This window comes from Melozone crissalis, unplaced genomic scaffold (assembly GCF_028551555.1).
Source record: "Melozone crissalis strain CALT ecotype California unplaced genomic scaffold, PUWL_Pcris_2 ptg000027l_1, whole genome shotgun sequence".
Lineage (NCBI taxonomy): Eukaryota > Metazoa > Chordata > Aves > Passeriformes > Passerellidae > Melozone > Melozone crissalis.
This window is the reverse complement of record NW_026535805.1, coordinates 71,235,861-71,254,769: the sequence shown is the minus strand read 5'-3', so window position 1 is coordinate 71,254,769 and position 18,909 is coordinate 71,235,861. Positions and strand designations below refer to the sequence as shown.

General features: G+C 40.1%; 1 protein-coding gene across 6 annotated transcripts in view; it reads left to right on the top strand.

Annotated features, from left to right (window-relative positions):
• The window catches only part of DST (dystonin), a 290,047-nt gene that overhangs the window by 119,182 nt on the left and 151,956 nt on the right, over positions 1-18,909 (top strand). For all 6 annotated transcript variants that reach the window (XM_054279827.1, XM_054279824.1, XM_054279823.1 and 3 more), the window contains one exon: positions 9,919-10,085. In XM_054279827.1, the coding sequence (XP_054135802.1) occupies positions 9,919-10,085 (167 nt within the window). The remainder of the gene's footprint in view (positions 1-9,918; positions 10,086-18,909) is intronic.

Below are 18,909 nucleotides of genomic sequence, written 5' to 3'. Positions count from 1 at the left end.
GTCAGGCTGTGCTGTGACCACTGCCCTGGGGAGCTGTTCCAGTGCCCAACCATCCTCTGGGTAAAAAACCTTATCCTAAACCTAATCCTCTCCTGACTCAGCTTCAGGCCATTCCCTCAGGTCCTGTCACTGTCACCACAGAGCAGAGATCAGTGCCTGCCCCTCCCTCCCCTCACAAGGAGCTGTGACTGCAGTGAGGTCTCCCCTCAGTCTCCTCCAGGCTGAACAGACCCAGTGACCCCAGCTGCTCCTCACAAGGCTTCCCCTGCAGACCCTTCACCATCCTTGTGGCTCTCTCCCAAGACTAGCTGCAGTTATACTGGCTGCATTCGAGTAGATTGACCTGGAATATGCAGAAGTAGGGCAGGATTGTTGGAAACACTGATCTTGTAACCAGTCCTTTAGAGCTGATTCTTATATTTCTTCTGTCTCTCTTTTTTTTTTTTTTTTTTAATTCTACTTCAGTAGCACCTGATTTTTGAAAAATTGAGTTACTCTTAAGAAAAATAATCAAAATTTAAAGTATGAATGAAAGAGGATGTGCAAGATCAGGGACTCTGTAAATTACTGACTGCATTACGAAATGTAATTGTCAGCTGTAAAATAACAATAATGTGTTTCTTCTGACCTATCTTGAATTAGATATTATTTATATTTTTGTGACAGTGTGACACTAAATCTACAGGAAATTAGGCATAACAGTGTACTTTAGGGACATTTTCTGTTTGAAAGGTGGTGGTATCATGGTGACTGTTAAAGAGATGTAAGCAGTTTAATGGAAATACATATCAAATCACACTCCAGTTAAGCTCAGTAATACAATCTAATATAATACTGTTTAGAAACCTTGATACCCACATGTATTTATTTAAAAATGGACATGCACTGAAAATTTAAATTTGCAGTATTTCTAGGGAAATTCTCTCCCCCTGTGAAATTTATGGAGGAAGAATAACAGCAGTGTACTAGTGGTAGGTTACATTAACACATTTTGAATTAGAGAGCATGAAGATTTGCAGTTCTCCATTCAAATGCTGGAAACTTGTCTTTAATATTTTCCATAGTTTCTGCTTTATCAAGATAATATTTTTTAATATATATCTTGAGACTATTATACTATGATCTCTTTAACCATATATCATTACTAGGCATCTTGTTGTTAAACCAAAAACTGTATCTGTGTGAAATGAAATCAGCCTTGGCCCATTGCACTGTAACGTCCTTAATCATCTTTTCTGATGAGAGAGAAGAAAAAGAAGTATATATTTAGGTAAAAAAGCTTCATTTTTTTTTTTATACAAACACAGGGATGTAATTTAGAAAGATATATTTTTTTAATGTGTTTTTCTGTTAATAAAGGAGACCCATGTCAGACCCACGTGGAAGTGTTCTTTAAATCAGTAAGTCCTCTGGTCTTACCTAAAAGTCACTTTTCTAAAGGAATTTTTCTAAACAGACTAGGATACAACTTTTTCATTATGAGTAAAGGGATCAAATGTCACAAGTGCACCTGTATGTTGAGCATGCTACAAATGCAAATACAAATTGAGGCCAGGAAAGAGTTTAGTCATGGAACAAACGTCAACTTTGAAAAGAAACGTGTTAGCATTGTGCCTGTACATAGCTGCCCATCTGTCACAGTATTCCGTGATGTTACAGAATAAAATTTTCTGAGCATTACTGTCTGCTTTTACCCCAGTGCTTTGAGAATAATCATCAGTGAGCAACTATATCCTTGGAAATTCTTTGGGGGCTCATCCTAGATCTTTGCTGTATTATTCATTCTGGATCCTGTCAGTAAAATGTGGAATACTTCAGTGGAACGGGCCTCTGGGGATAAAGTCTCTGGGTCTCATTATTGCAATTCCTTTTCAAATAAGCAAGGGAATGTCAACGGTAACACCTGATAATGCCTGGCAAGTCATTCTGTAGTTATTTCACAGCATGAGGAACCATACACGTGTCCTTGGGACGTGTGCTGGTTCTGGTAGATTTCACATATACATGACAAAAACAAAGAAGAAAGTCAAAAAGATTTTTCCAAACAAGGTATACTAGAGGTTAGACTTGCTTGCATTTCAAAAGTGTATATTTCTACTTAGTTTTAGGTATAGTTAGATGCTTCTTGGATCTTATATTCAGAGCTAAACAGAAATGCCCTACAGGAGCATGGGAGAAGGATAAAACTCCATTTTTGTAAACAGTAAACTTAAGGTCTGTTTTCTAGATAGATTGGCTTTTATGATTTGTTTCACTTTTATCTGCCAGAAGGTTTAACTCTGCTGCGAAGTTTCAGCCCCAGTACACAGTGTCACTGCCCTGAGCAAGCTGTTGTGCTTTTATGATGGCAGTGAAGCAGCAGGTTATTTATAGCTGACAAATCAGTGAAAAGTCACATTAACTGCTCTGAAAACTCCACACACAAATAAAAACTTGACCCCCAGCAAGCTGTCAGGGCAATTTCTGATCCTTTAGTTTAATCTTCCCTTTTGTGGATCATTGGGTAGGTAATAAAAGAAAATGAGTGCAAAACAAGTCTGCTGACTGAACCCCTGTCTATTTACTGTGCTGCTTACTTTTGGATTTGGAGTGTAGCTAATAGTTTCAAAGGTTGCTACATATTTTTCTACTTTATCTTGCTCAAGTTACTAAGTGAAACAGGAAGTTAAAATGCATGTGAGAAATTTCTATTGCTCATAACTGCTATGTCATCTCTGTGAAAGGCAATCAGCATTACAGCCCAACGCTGGAACAGTGATGTTTATTTAAGAGGATTGGTGGCCAGAAATAAGCCACAGTGTCTAATCAGACACAGGCCCTGCCTGGGCAGTGAGCCACAGCGTTTATTGCGTGTGCATTTCTCCTAAGCAAAATGGCCACGTACCGAGGCGGGTGCAAGTGAAGTCTGGAAGAAATTACAGTGGAAACAGCAGTTCTTAACTTTCTGAGGAGGATTTAAGTTTATTTAAATATATGGGAATGAATGAAACTGTGTGGCTGTGAGTTACAGACAGCCAAATGGGGAATGTCTGTGGATGTGTGAGGGCTGAGAAGGAAGAACAGTGTTTAGATCCTGCCAAAGCTCCCTTAAGTCCAGATAAACATTCCCCTGGAAGAAAATATTTCAGAAGAAAAAGGAGAAAGAAATCAACCGAGGTGGGATCAGATTCAGTGCACGTTAAAGAAAATGAAGAAAAAAGACAGTGTGAAGTGGAGATTGCAGAAAACATCAAGATTCATCCCAAGGATGTGGGACTGCCCGACTTCCTCCCCGGGAGAGTGACAGCGGCTGGTAATGCTCTGCCTGTGAGTACAGACCTTTCGGTTGATATTGCTAAAGCAAAAGTTTTCTTGCGCGAAGCAAAGAGTGATTCTCTTTGTCAAGAGAGCTTTCATGGTGATAATCAGGGACGCGCCAAGCCTGATGAGACAGACACACTGTTAAAGGAACAAGACAAGAGCAATGCAGAGAAACACTGTGCATGGAAAAGGAAATGTTCACAGGATGATAACAGGAGAGAATTAGCGTTCCTGAAGAAGTCCGGTGGTCTTTGTTATAGAAAAGGAACTACTTTGGATTCTGCTCTCCACATTTTAGGCAGACAACATGAAGAAGCTGAGTTAAATGTAACTTCTTTCAGAGTCATTGAAAATGTTCCAGAAAGCAGTAAATCTGAAAAGTTGTATCATTTTCTTTCTCAAAGTATAAGTGATCTGTTACTCGAACAAAAGAGGTTTTATCCTGATGCTGTACTTTCCCATTTGCCAAAAGAAAAGGCATTATTTATCATTGCACCAAACAGGAGCAAGGTAAATATTTTGATACAGTGCATTATCTTTGAAAGTTAGTTTAGAATAAGTGTTTGAACAGTAATTTTTGTATTACAAAAATAGCTTCACTATGCTGTGTTTGAACCTTTTACCATCCTATGATACTATGGATACTTGTAGGACAGAACATATCACTTGATCTTTTTCAAAGGCTATGTGATAACTCTATACTTTAGGACTATTGACATATTCTTGCCCTATTTTTCTGTATGTAGTTTGATTTGCTTCCCAATTTAGGAAAGAGATTTTCATATTAAAATGTTGTTAGAAGTTGGAGTGAATTTTAGAGTTCTCATTCAGTATCTGCAGTAAATTTTCTTACTACCCAGGAATATTTCTAATTTTCTTCAGTTATGACCAGTAGGAACTGAAGAATGATCGAGCTATGTAGGCAGCTTGAAATAGAACAAGTGGACATTAATCCTTTTAATAGCAGTCTACACTCCTTTTAGAGGATCTTTCCTCCCAAACTGTCTAGATGAGCTATTAATATTAATTATCAAAATTCCATCTTCCTCTGAGGGTAGGATTGTTTTGTTTTTACAATAAAAGAAACCAAAATACAATCTTAGTTGCAGAATAACTGAAGGAAAGCAAAGTTTTGGTAACCATGCTTACCAATTCAATCCATATTTCCAGTTTTGCCCCACCCATCTTTGGGATAACTGAAGTCTGTACATGTGAGTCAAATGCTGATACCAGGATCTGGTCCAAAATGGATCCCCCGTGCCCAGTGGGGACATCTGAGCTTTCAGCTGAGTGAGCAGAGGGAATGGGCATATGCCAGAGGCATTCTTTCCAGCAAAGAGCTAGCTAAATGTCTTTTGCTTGTATAATTTACTTTTCTAACAGGAATCAAACAATACTTTGTCTGAGCTTAGTTTTTTAAACATAGATAACACACCCAATTATGACACGCAGTTCACAATAGTACAAATAACCTCGTAATACACACAGAGATCTTTGCCCTCCTTAATCTTAGCTGGAATTCAGGAGCAGCTTAGGAATGTTCTTTGATTTGTACAAAACATCACTGCTGAGTAAGAGGGTATGAGGTTTGTTCAGCTAAGCATGGCTGCTTTTTCCTGAATAATGAAAGTAATGCCACTTCTAATACTGCTGCACTAATTACTCCAACCAGGTCTACGCCTCTTGTTACCACAGAGCAAGGGAGAAAAAATAAGATTTCTGCTGGGCACCTACATCAACTGATATTGAGAAAACATTGCATGAATATAAAACTGACACATCAGGCTAAATGCCTCAGTTGCTAAAATCAGTTCAGTTCTCTTTCTCAACCCAAGATTCTCAGTATAAGTAATTTTAAGAACACCAAGGTTTGGTCTCTAAACAAAACCAGGAAAAACTGGAGTTCAGACTTTAATTACTGTGCAAACTCATAACCACTTTCCTTCTGATTGTTTTTGAGAACTAAAAAAGCATTTTAATGTCTTATATTTCTGTCTTTGTTATACTAAGTAAAGCTGGTATTTATAAAAGTTTCCTAAGGTCCTGTTAGTGGCCTGAGCTAGCACAAAAATTTTGCAGTTAGCAATCTCAGCATTACCATTTTCTTTACTGAAATTACAAAGATCAGCAGCCTTCCCTTACCTGTGCTGTAATGTACTCTCAGCTGACACAGTGCCTCAGATGTGGCTGATAATTGAAAGCATGTTGACTTTTCAAACTGAGAAGCAGACACCAGAGCAAACTCATTGGTACAGTTAGATAGTTTGCACTGTAACAGAGATATGACATTTTACCCTCTGAAACAGTATGGCCCCCTCTACTGAAATACATCCTTGGAGTTTCTGGCTGTGGCATGGTTTCTTATGCATGTAAAAAATTATGATTTTGTGTTCAAATATGAGCTACTTCATTACCTCTGTTTTCCTGATTACAGAGCTCAGCTTAGAGGAATTTGCTAAAGTGTTGCTCTTGGTTACTCATTAATAGCTTTGGGAGAAAAGTTTCTAACTTTCTGCTGAAGCCTAATAAGCATTTCTCAGATCATGGTGTGGCCTGGAAGAGAGATAATGCACCAGCAGAATCATGCAACTCTAGCTCATTATATACTTTTGTGCAGTTTAGTGCATTATGTCAAGTTTAGTCTTGCTTCGAAACATTTAGAATTGGATGGAATCAGAGGGTAGACTTCTTACTATTTGTATGAGTCTTGCTCTTCTTCTGTTTGTGGTGTGAAAATGAATCACAGAAATCCAGCATCATTGTTGATCTTTTGGAAAAGTCTTCTTCAGTCTGCTCTGCTCTTTGGGCTCCAAACTGCATCACTAAAGTCAGTGCAAGGAAAGAGCTTGAGGCTTTTTGGTGTTTGGATTTTGTATACTGTGTGATGCAGGGGGAATTTACAGGCTGAGAAAAAGCATGTGCAGTAGCAGAAGTGAACACGTTCTCCCAGTTACAAGCAAGAGAGAGTATTTAGTGCCAGTTAAGACTTTGATCCTGAAATAGAAGGGCTGCATAGAGAATTTCCTCTGTTGCTTTTTCTTGCATAACTTTTAATTCATGGGCTTTGAGATAATTTGGAGAACTGTATCCCTGGCAAACAACTGCTCAAACTCATGCAAATGCTGTAATTTGTTCTTTCCACGCATAAGGAACAAATGTGCTCTACTTAAGCAGTTTATAGTGACCAAATGATAGGCTTGTGGGATACAAAAGGTTCACACAAACTTTGCTTGGAAGGACTAAACTTTATGAGTAGAAGATTTGATTTCCCATAATTTATTTTCTGTTCTATCATTCTTAGTTTAATAGTTCTTCTGTTTTTCTCCTATGGGAAATGATGTTAGAAATATTGATGATAATGCATAGTTGGTGGATAAGTATCTCTACTGCCCTTATGGGATTATCAAAGGAAAGATGGGATCTCTCCCTTTCTCTTACACCTTATTTTGTTGTGGTAGTATTTTACTTGTTAAGAAGTTTTAACTTAATAGGGCACCTTGCAAACTAGAGCCCATATTTGTAGGTATAATTAAATATAACTATTTGACTCACCATTTCACTTAGAGTATTTCTAATTTTAAAATACTATTTCAATGTTTATTTAAAAGTCTGAAATGTTAGCCTTGAAAAGTGAAATACTTTATTTAGAGAACAGAAGTGCTCAGGCTGTTTCAGGTCTCAGGCTGATGTTAATGTTCCTTAACCTGTAGGGAAATGGGCTACCCCTATGAGTGAAAAGCCTTTTCCTTACTCTTCAGATGGCTAACTAGCATGCTAGCAGGATCAAAAACCTGTTGATCTTCATGTAATAAACTGAATTAATGTTTTAGCCATCCAAAATTTCAACTGTGAGCTTCCCTAATAGTCATGTCCAGAGTAAAAATTCTCCTTGTGTTTGTGTCCATGAGTAAAATGTTGTTTATATCTAACACCAGATACTAGTACAGTCTTCAGAAGGTACCTTGATGTTTGAAATTACTTGTTTCCAGAGGAATCTAATGTGCACTCAAACATGCTGTGTTTGCACTCTCGGCAGTCTGAAGTGCACAGATCCATCCCTGCTCAATTAACCGTGAAGGAGGCTAAGGGTTTGAACTCAGCAGTAAGGAAGGGCCATTAGCAAATTGCATTTTAGCTTGCTCATGTTAGACTATATTAAAAAACCTGATAATTAAAGATTATAATAAATAATAATTGGCAGAGGACTTTCTGAAAATGACAGAGAAAAAATATGGGTTTGGGTTTGTTGGGGGTTTTTTTTATGCTGGACATCTGGCACTTGGGGATGACATCATCTCTTTCAGAAGCGTTGTCCGGATAAGCAGTATATGGTTGACTTCATTTACATTGTGATCTGGTTGTTCTGTGATGAATAGAAACTAAAGCTACTGAAAAAACATTTAGTTTGCTTTCTTGCTTTGAAATACCAAACAATAAAGCTAACCCACAGAAAAATCTTGTATTACAGCTGAGTTCCCTAGATTTTTACAGGAAAACTTTCAGAGTGATTACAAGTTGGTCTTTTGCCACATTGTATTTTCTGTTGTCTTTACAGACACGACTCATCCCATCTGTATTTCATTTAGTAAATAGTCTTTGCAGGATTTTGATACCTAGAAAGTTACAAATTATCACAGTTCTCTACTGTGTTTTGAAAGAAAAAAAAAAGGGTTTTTTTCCCCCTTGTGTTTGATCTTAAAAATGTGCTGAAGCTGGAGACAATAGGATGGAAAAAATGCTGTCATGTTATTTAGGGGTTGTTTGAACAGTTAAAATTGTTTTGCTTTCTAGCATTGGTGTTTGTATTTTTCCCTTACATATATCCAGCAGATACAATGGCCTGTGATAGGTGTCTGAAGGACTGCATTCACAACTTGTGATTTTGGGATTACTTGAATAGAAAGTAATGTAATTTTTCCCCCCTACATTAGGTTTATTTATAATTTACTGTATAGGTGTAAATGCTCATCATTCTCTGAAAGTATGAGAGATGGTAAAGCAGAAATTGCAGTGAGCTCCATTGCTGTGACATCTCTAAGAGTCTTCCTCTAGTTCCCTGCTTCCCAGTGCTTCCCACCACCTTGTCTTAGGCCATGACATAGCAACATCTGTAGACAAGCTATACATCATTATTTACAACTGTAATTTTGTGGCTTTAATGTGAGAAAACCCCATAATTTCCAGCCTAGCCTGTTGGAATTCCCCCTGTCAGAACCCAGACAGAAGATATCTTGGGTGCCGAGATTCTGAGGCTGGGAGAAGTTGTTATGACCATCCCGCCTGACCTCATGGGTGTAGCTGCCTGGTTTATGCTAGAACAGGATTGCTGGAATTGGCACAGCTCAATTTACAGCTCTTTGCAGCAAACTCAAGCACCCAGAGCTGTTTGTGGGCAGACCTGCCCTGAGCTGCGGCCTCAGGCTGGCTCTGGAGCCAGAGCCCCCCTGTGTCTCTGCAGTGCTGGGTGTGTGCCCGTGGGGAGCAGCCTCCTCTGGGGGGGCTCACTGGGGTGCCTGCTGTCTATTCACAAGCTGTGGCATTGCCTCAAGCCCCTTTGACTCTGCCCAAGCAGCTCTGCCTGCTTTTTGTAATGGCTGAGCTACATATGCAGGTTGTTATAGAGTGCCTTGAGGTACGGGGGTTCCTATGTAGTTCATAATAACACCTTATATTGTCTCTAGTTAGGATAAGTGGTAAAAGGCAGTCACTTAGAAAAATGAAAACATGCCATAGCACTTCCTTTGTCAAGGCACATCTTATTTTTCTCTCTTTTTAGAGTTTACCTTTACATTGAGTACAATTTCTGTAACATGAGGTACAAACAATACATGTGCAAATTAGGGAAAAGTCTGCTTTGTATTTATGCTGTGGTAATTTTCCAAGGAAGCTGACTGAACTTCATTAAGGGATGACCTAATGTACTGTAAAGTAGTATTTGAATGTAAAATTCCCAATACTTTCCTGCTTTCCCTGATGAGGAGTTGATAATCCTTAGATAATACAGTTGAAAACTGAACCTTCTTGATCAGACAAAATTTCTATTTATGGTCCTTCAGTCTTTTAGTCCTAAAATACTTCTCAGAAAATTTTGTCTTAAAACTGTTGTTATTAGTTTTCACTCAGAATGACTGTTTTGTTACTGAATTCCAGGATATGTACTATAAATCAATTTTTTTCAAGAGGAATGTCATAGCTATGAATAATATAAATATGGTTGTTGTATGACTATACACAAATAAATATATTGCAATTTATATATACTTATATAGCATTTTTACATAATTGGTGTCATACATAAAAATAGATTGTATTATCAACATAAATAAACAGTTAAGTATTTTGCATGATGCAATAGTATTATATTGTACCCAGAAATTAAGAGACTGAGAACTGGCTAATTGAAGAAAACTGAATTTTGTATTTCACATTGAAGATACTAAGAGTGCATAAGGATAAGACATGAGAGAACATTAATACAGTACCTGAATAGTAATTGTATTCATGTATGCAGATACCAAACAATAAATTCTCCAGCAATGCAGAGTGATTTTTCTGTAGTATTTTAAACATTCTTATGGATTAGATGTAACTTTAATTTTTATATTAACTGTGTTTTAGATATCTGATATCCATGTTACTGGGGAGTCAGAGGACATGTCTGCTAAAGAGAGACTGCTCCTGTGGTCACAGCAAACAACAGAGGGTTATGCTGGAGTACGTTGTGAAAATTTCACTACCTGCTGGCGCGATGGAAGGTTATTTAATGCCATCATTCATAAATACAGGCAAGTACTCTGTTTGCTCCCTTGGAAAATGTTAATTACTGCATTTTAATATACAAAGAGAGAGGGCTCTATGGTTTATGCTGTAATAGAACTGCAGCTGTGGAGATGACACTGACTCTTCCTCGGTGATTTCCTGCTCCTTGCAGCCAAAGGATGCTTTGTTAACATTTGCATGTCCCTCCTTCCTCAGAGAAGTATTTCCAGGAATCCTGTACATCTTTCATGGGACATGTTCAAGCTGCTAGGAAACATGTTTTCAGAATTCAGTCTTCTCCACAGTCCTTTTTTGTCATACTGATGTTTAAGTGTAGGCAGGGCAGAGGCAGAACTGATCACCAAAGTCCAAAACTGCACTGCTGGTGAAAGCCATCAACTACTGTATGACTGTATGATATGTCTGAGATCCCTGTCTTCTTCCTTGTATGAATTTGCCCTTGGATGGCCCTGGAGTGTAGAGCTTCTTCAGTGTTTATGTGTAGAGCCCAGACCTACTCTGAGATGCATTTCCTGTAAAAAGGTATTCTCATGGAAAGTGTGACCAGCTGGCTTGAATGTTCTCAGTCTGAGAAGGGATTTGTGCTTTTGTGACCACACTCTTACAAAGTTAAGCAGACATTGTAGAGTCACTGGTGGGTGTGACCAGAGACTAAAGGTACAGGAGTTTAACTTGAAATGCAGCTGAAATCCAGGAGAGGATTTCTGATTCTGGATTCTAAGTGAGAATAAGTCTCTCTTGACAAAGCTGACTTTGGCATCAAGCTTGTCAGATTTAATCATTGATCTCCTCACTGTTCTCTCTTGGTTGGTGATGTGACTTTATTGTGTATTTTATTGGTTCCTGAATTGACTAAGAAGGTTTGTGTCTTGGAGGACCACGTGGGAGAGTATTCTTCCTGCTGGGTTAATCAGTGTGTACTAACTTGTCCTTCACTACATGAGGTTTTCTGGATTTATCATAGCATATGTAGTTTGTACTCTATGCCCTGGAGCATATAATAAGGAAGTTTAAGGGTACATAATTTCATTGGTATAATTTGAAGGAGTGTCCCCAGTAAAGGCCAATTTGTTTTTTCCTTGCACATCCAGTGAACAGGGCCTGGAGTAGATTATTTTGGTTTTGGATTTCCTCTTGTGGGATCACTTGGCCCACCACAGAAGGAGATCTAGGTAGACACAACATACACATGATCCTTCTGGGGATTAGGACACTAAAGTAAAATGGGAGAGAGCTGCAGCCTTTTTCACAGGCTGTATATAAAGGCTGCAAGCATCATGCACAATTCTCCCAGTCCCTGAGAAGCTGGCTGGGGCAGTGCATAATTCTGTGGTAAAACAAAGCTGCATCTCAGTCAATGAGGTTGTTTTCTGACATGCTTCTGTTCTGGGTAGCTGGTCAGGGAGGAGGTGCATGCCAGCAAGAAAGTCTCTTTTAGTAACATTGGCAAGACAAAAGGAAATAGCTGGCAGAAGACAAGGCTGTTTTACTTGGGACAGAACAACTAAAGGAATGAACATAGCACAGGCAAGTATTTGAAAAAATAAACAATATGAAAGATACAGAGGGATTGGACAGAGAAAAAAAAGGAAGAAACGTAATGAGATGAGTAATGGAAAATATTTCCCAGAGCTTCTTCAGAACCTTGTATCTCTTGCATAGAGCAGTGTAGACTTAACCGCTCAAACAACTGGTAATTATGGTACAGACCAGTTAATAAATAATGAAAATCTTGAATTTTGTCCTCCAGCTGTGCAAATGTTAATACCTTAGGATATGACTGAATTGCTTTGTTGGATGAGTGTTTCTGGCATTACCCTGTGAGTTTCATTCACAGTGTTTCAGCAGAGAAGAACAGGCACCTTTGACTCCAGTCTGTTGCACAAAGCAATTGATTCAGTGACTGGGGAGCAGAGTCCCCATTTTGTGTGCTTCTGTGCCAGTTTCCTTTGAGCTTAACTTCTGTCTGTAAACATAACTTCACTTAAGGATTTTGTCCTTCCCAGGAATGTTTACCAACCTTATCTAATGTGTTTTTGCTGTGAGAAGTTACAGGTTGTTGGATTCCGTTTCAAATGGAATGAGAGTGAGATTCTTCCTCTAATTTCAATGAGTTTCTATGTTTCTTTCCTTTTTTGTTTTGTACCATTAAAACAGAGAGAATAATTTCCAGCTATTGCTCACAAGAGAGGAATGATCTTCCCAAACAGTCATCTGTTATTTTTAACTATATTGTTTTACTCCAGAGACCTCTTTTAATGCTTCATTCGTCTTCTGAGCAATGAGTAGGTTAAACACTAAAAGATCTGCACAGTTCTGGCAGTGATTCTCCATTTGCTCTGTTTGTCTGTTTTAGTGGCTCCCAGTTTGTGGATCACAGGTGGTGTCAGGAGCTGGTCTGAGCATCCTGTGGGTGCTGCCAGCTGGTGTGCTCCACCAGGCTGGATGACCAGATGTGCCTGCCTGGGCTGTGGGGTGGTGGGACCATGGTGCTGCCACTGTGGAGCACCCCCGTGGGGACACAGCTGTCAGTTGTGTTGCAGTGTGGCATCCCCCACAGGTGTGCTGTGTCCACTGGAGATACTTCTCTGCAAAAGGGGGACAGGGCTCTTCGGGTGGGACATGACTTCCAGTCCTGGAAGGGCTTTAATTGGGCCCAGACCTTACTTTAAGGGCCTGGCATTTGGTGCTGTGACAGTAAAACCCAGAAGGCTCAAATACCCAGGTTTGTATCTAGAACTGCAGTTGTACTGAGCCACAGTAAGCTGGGTGTTGGCTGGAGGGCACATGCCATGTCAGGGCACAGCAGCAGGAGCTCCCTCAAGAGGTCCCTCAGGGCAGGGCCTGGCAGTCAGGGCACATTCCACTGCCCCAGGCAGGAGCAGGGCAGCCAGGGGGGCACCAGGGCAGCCCCAGCCCTCGCACTGGGACCTCCCTGGGCTGTGCTGGGGCTGGACTGCCACGTGTGCTGCCTGCAAGGTGGCTGCACCATTGCAGGGCCGTAGCTCAGCTGTGGGCCAGAGGCCAGAGCACCAGCAGCTCCCAGAGGACAGCCCTGGCCCACAGCCCTGGCACCAAGGCTGAGAGACCTTCTCTGGGTGCACCCTTGAGAGCACAAGCCATATGAGTCCATCACGATCCCTACAGTCAGTGGTCCATGAGACAGGGAGATGTCACTGTCCAGTTCCAGGTGACAGGATAGGAGTGGCAGGTCATAACTACCTCCTCTCCAGTCATACATGATTTTTTTAAATGGCAAGTACATACCAGCTTCTAGACTTCAGGAGATTGCTGAAGCTGTGAAGGGCTGGGCGAGGAGCTGGGCTGTGACTCAGCTCCAGCAGGCAGGGAGCCTCTCCCTTCAGCAGAACTGGCAGCCTGCCCTCTCTTAATGGCAGGCTAGAATTGTTCCTTTTGTTTTTCCCTCTTGACAGAGGATGTTAGCACCTTTTCATGCAAGCAAGCTGAGATTTGTGGTGCAGAACTGCAGGAATAGTGCATGGATAATATGCCATGTCTCCCTGCTCCCCCAGGAAGCATGGGAGATACTCCATAAGGCTGGGATTTCCCTGTCATCCCTGTTATACCCACTGCAGCATCTTGGTGGCCCAGTGGTTGACCCAGGTTCCTCCCTGCACCCACAGCTGTGCTGGCAGGGCTCCACCTGCAGTGTCAGGCAGGGATGTGGGCAGTGTAAGGTGCTGGAGCTCATACACTGGAGTCACTCACCCTCTCTCCTGAGCAAATGAAGGATATTTGTTTTCTGTCCCTTTGAGCAATGAGGGTTAGGTTCTCAGAGCTTCTCATAAAGGCCTTCAGTTACTTTCTCTCTCACTTCTGTTAGCAGTCTGAATGACTTGCCAGTGATTTTGTAGTGCCCTTTTAATCAAGGAAAGTAATTTTATGAATAATGGAAACGAGAGGGGAAAATTTCTTTATTTGAGGTACTTGGATCCATATACCACTTGATTTTTTTTCCCAACACCAAATGTAGAAAAAACTAATTTTTTTCTATGTGAGAAGATTCCTTACATTTTCAGCAGTTTGCAATGGTCCATGTTTACAGGGAAAGATTGGAGATTACTTGGCTGAAATTTTGTAGAGTATAGAAAGTTTCCATTTACATCCTGTACATGGTTAAATCCCTGGGAACAGGGCTTCACACTGACCTCAAGAACTGCCTTGGTGGGGGCTCCATTGCAGGCCCTGGAGTTTGGTTTAATCATATAATCACAGAATGGTTTGGGTTGGAAAGGACCTTAAAGATCACAGGGTTCCAACCTCCCTGCCATGGACAGGGACAGCTCCCATCTGACCAGGCTGCTCAGAGCCCCATCCAGCCTGGCCTTGAGCTGGGCACCCACAGCTCTGGGCCATGTGTTCCAGCGCCTCATCACCCTCACAGAAAGGAATTTCTTCCTAATATCAGATCTAAACCCACTCTGTTCTGTGGGAATTCTTGTCCTTACACAGACCAAATCAAATTATAACATTAAAAAGTGTGTTTTAATACGGGACATTACCAGATTTGTATTTGTATTTAAATATATAAGCTATCACACTGTTTTTTAACCTCCACATTTTCCTTCAGATATGTGATCAGGCCTTTAGAGAAAGCTACAGATACACCCAGGAGATTTAGAATATTCTGTATGTCTCATCTGTTATATCATTTGCCTTTTATAGCTTAATTTTTCATTGAACATGTATGTTATTTTATTCAATATGTTCTGTTGGAAGAAATCTGACTTCAGGCAGTTTTAAAATTACGTGATGTTCCTTCTGTGCCATCACATAGTATGCAGCAAAAACCTGTAACCAGACTTTGAAGCTGGAGGCAGACTTTAATCAGAGTGTAATGCCCAGATTTTTCTGAGATACTACCACCTACACCCTGGAATCTTCATTCTGCAGCATTATCACATTAAGTGTTTCTAGTCACTAGGCTGTTTTGGGTAAATGCTCAATTTCTCAACTTTTTTTTGGTTTTTTTTTTTTTTTGGTTTGTTGCTGGGTTATTTTTTTTTCCTTAGTTTTTTTTTCTTTTCTTTTTTTTTTGTACATGCCTTTTGACCAGAAATAAGAAACACTAATTTTTTAGAAGTGTATCCCAGTTATATCCCCTATATATAGAAGCAGGTTTTTTCCATAGTGAGTGAAAGCTGCCCTTATTTCAGTAGGAGTCATATGCCAGATGGGGAGCTAGTAATCTATATTGTAGGTCTACATTGCACTTGGCACATACATTTATTTTACAGCAAATTCAGATAAAAGGTTATACCAAAGTAGCCAACCTATTGTTTTGATCTCAGACTGCCCTGGCCTTTAGTACATAAGAACTACAGGATTTTTCATTTAAAAAGTGTCTAAAATGGAATTTAAGAAATAGTAAAAATAATAGCTGTAACATTTACAGTTGGCTGGCACCTGTAGGTGCTCCATCAAGAACAATGACTGTTGATATTCAGAAAACAGACATGGTCACAGACTAACTAATCTTATTTTCTAGAGAAAAAAGATGAAGTATAGAGGATAGGATCAGATTAATATCAGACATGCATGTTTTTTGTAAAAATACTCCTTTACACACTTTATTTTTGTATTCTCACAGCTTTTACAGTAGAGACTTAATTTTGATTTTAGCATTTACAAAAGCGATTCCAGCAAAAGCATTATGTTCTTGTGTAACTAGATAGTAGCATTTAATGAGTAGCTTCAGTGGTGCCTGGATGGTGAAAAATAGCATCTGTTCAGGAAGCCCTACAAGCTCAGTTCACAGATAAAGACACATGTTTAAAGTTCTAGTCTCAGGTGTTAGGTCTGTTCTAATAAATGAAGTGGGTCCAGCCCCTGCTTTCCAGCCCTGAGGGTAAGTGGTACAGCAGGGCTTGGTGTGCTTGGCTGAGCTCTCCCTCTGTCCCCAGACAGGGTGCAGCTCCTTTGGAGCTCTCCTGGGTCAGGGCTGCCCTGGGTCTGGGCTCATGTGTTGCCTGGCAGAGTGTGCCCCCACTCACAATGGGCACAGCCACGCTGTGGGAAGGACTAGGGACCAATGCCATGGGCCCTTGTCTGCCTTTGTGCACTCAGACAGGTCCAGCTGTGTCTGGACCTCCAGGTGAATGTCAGCAACTGTAGGAGAGAGAAGGGATAAAATGTGTTCAGGTCAGGCAGCAGTGTGACAAGCAAGCAGGACTGTAGTGTACACGTGAAAGGTTTAAGACAAGAAAACAAGGGAGGTTATTTCATGTAATGCTGTTCCAACCCTTGCCAAGGCCACATGCAGACAGTTTCTATAAACTCTGGCACCAGCTAGCAAGGATTAGAAATGCTACAAACAGGGAAGGTGGTGATAGAGTTAAAAGGGGTACGTTTTGAGCACAATAAAAATGTTTTTACTGTATTAAAGAATTTCTGTTAAAGAAATGCAGGGATCTGATGCAGAGGAGCCTTTGTTACTGCTAAACTTTGTGCAAGACCTTAATGACACCTTAAAAATACAAAGCCTGTGGTTTTAAGCTGCATTCAGTGCAGACAGTGAGTGAGGAGATGGCTACTGCTCCCAGACAAAAGAGGCAAACAGTGAATGCAGCATGGAGGAAGTGTATGTACACGGGGTGCTTCATGTGGGAGGAAGAGGAATAGCAGCTGCAGTGTGTTCCCAGAGGAAGCAGCAATGTAACAGGTCCATAAATGCTAGATAAAGTGAGACAAATTTTCCAGGGTTAAAGTGCTTTGCTTTTGAAATGTTGCTATCATAACTCAGTATGCTTTCAGAATTACGCAGTGGATGTTTTTCTGAGTGTGCTATAGCATGGAGCAAGCTAGATTGATGCCTGCTAAATGACTGCTCTGGTTTGGAACAAGCTGTTTCAGCCTTACCCAGGATGATTTGCTGTGTATATATAGTTGGTTGAACACTAGCTCCTGGCCAACAGTGCATGTGGCATCCCTCTGATGTTAAAACATGTTGCAACCACTCAGGTACTGACTTGAATACATTCCTTAAGGGGAGGGATAATGATGCCTCAATTTGCAGAAACATGTTGAGCACCCTTGGGGAATGAATGAGAAAGAAACTAAATATTACACAGTGTCAAGCCTTAAAATGCTAGGGGATAAGTTTTAAATAAAGAGATTAGTTGGTTCTGCTGGTTTTGGCTTGCTGTTTTGTGACTTGTACTTTTTTGTAACCCAGCTTTAAGAGAAAGAAAATGTGACTTTGGTTGTGTTGCACCTCATGGTGTGGTTCCTACTACTTTCAACAGAATTTGTTGTGTAGAATAAATGAACTTGGTGTTGAGAATTGGCAATTTGGGAAAACATAAACTGCATTTAGGGTGCTTAAAAATATTGACATGTTTTTAATATTACTTGCCTGAGTATATTTCTAATGGATTTACAAATAGCAAGTTACCTAACCTGGAGCTTAATTGGATGTACTCAAAAGAATTCTGTGATGGCTCTTGGTAAAGCCTGTATTAAAATAGTACCAGAAGCATGCCTGCAATTTCAGCATCTTGTATTGTGGTGGTGGTTAGCCTTAGTGGGCATTAAATGGATGACTTCCAGTCAGTTGGGTTGATTAATTTCAGACCTGGGCTTGAAATTATCTCTGTGTATATTGTGCTGAATCCTACTGCTAAGTAGCAGCTGAATAACAGCTTTGTTTTTGCTGTAACTCAGAAAAAACCCCAATCTGGGATGAAATCAAAGCTTTCTTGTAATTTTAATGGGAATAAATCATAAAGTAACACTTTGCATTGAAAGGCCAGGTTTTTTTAATTGGGGGTTCACGTGTTTTGTAGTCTTGCATCAGCAAAGACCAGGACACTTAAGGGTGTCAGAAGTCTTAACACAAAAGGATGTGGTGTCTGAGCAGTGGGGGCATATGTGCCAGTGATAAATCACATAGGGAAATGTTTGGTCTTCAGGGAATGCCTCTGGCAAATTTATGGCACTTGGAGAAATGGTTGTCTCCAAGACAGGACAAGGAGCCTTTGGGAAATTGTTTGACTCTTTACAGTACCTCACCATTCTTCCTCATCGGTAACTGTACTATCTATCCCACTGGGAAGCCATTCTGTCAAGCAGCCACTACTGTGGTCTGGAGGGTATATTCTCAGGATACAGAACAGAAAAACATTTTACTTGAGTTTCTTCATGGTCTTTTTGGTATTCACAGTTAGAGGAAAAGTCCATTACTGTGATTATTTTTGTGGATTGTGTGGTGTGGGTTGAGGTGATGAGTTACGAGCCTTATTCCCATTTAAATTTTATCATAGCCAAAAATTGCTGAAGCTGCTGTACCATTACTGGTTTTGTAATGATGGAAACAGCTCTTAGTACTAAGAGAGTGTAAAAACTGATTTTAAATCTAGTGGAAGGACTAACAGATCCTTTCTAGTTTCATTCATATTTGTACTGAGTTTGAAACCTGCATTGCAAACTTACTGCCAAGTTGTGATTAGGGTTTGTTTTGCATGGCTAAAGATGAACTCCACATTTAACTAAAAGATCTTTGATATTGCAATGCCACAATTGTGTATTTACCTAAATTTTAATTGGTATAGCAAGTTTCAGGTAAAGTTTTGCAGTGCTAACAATGGTAGGACAGGCAGCTTCATTAGGTTTGTTAAATTCAGTGCTTGTCAATTCAAGGACATGCACAATAGAAGGAATTACCTGAGTTAGCTCTGTATATTGTTAGGGGATTAATTAATGTTAGGGCACCTGACAGCTTTTGCTTTCCTTATTTTAAGTGCAGTTAAAATATTAATTCTTTTTCTATGGGAAGTTTTGATGTAATATGTTGGGATGTCTGAAGAATAG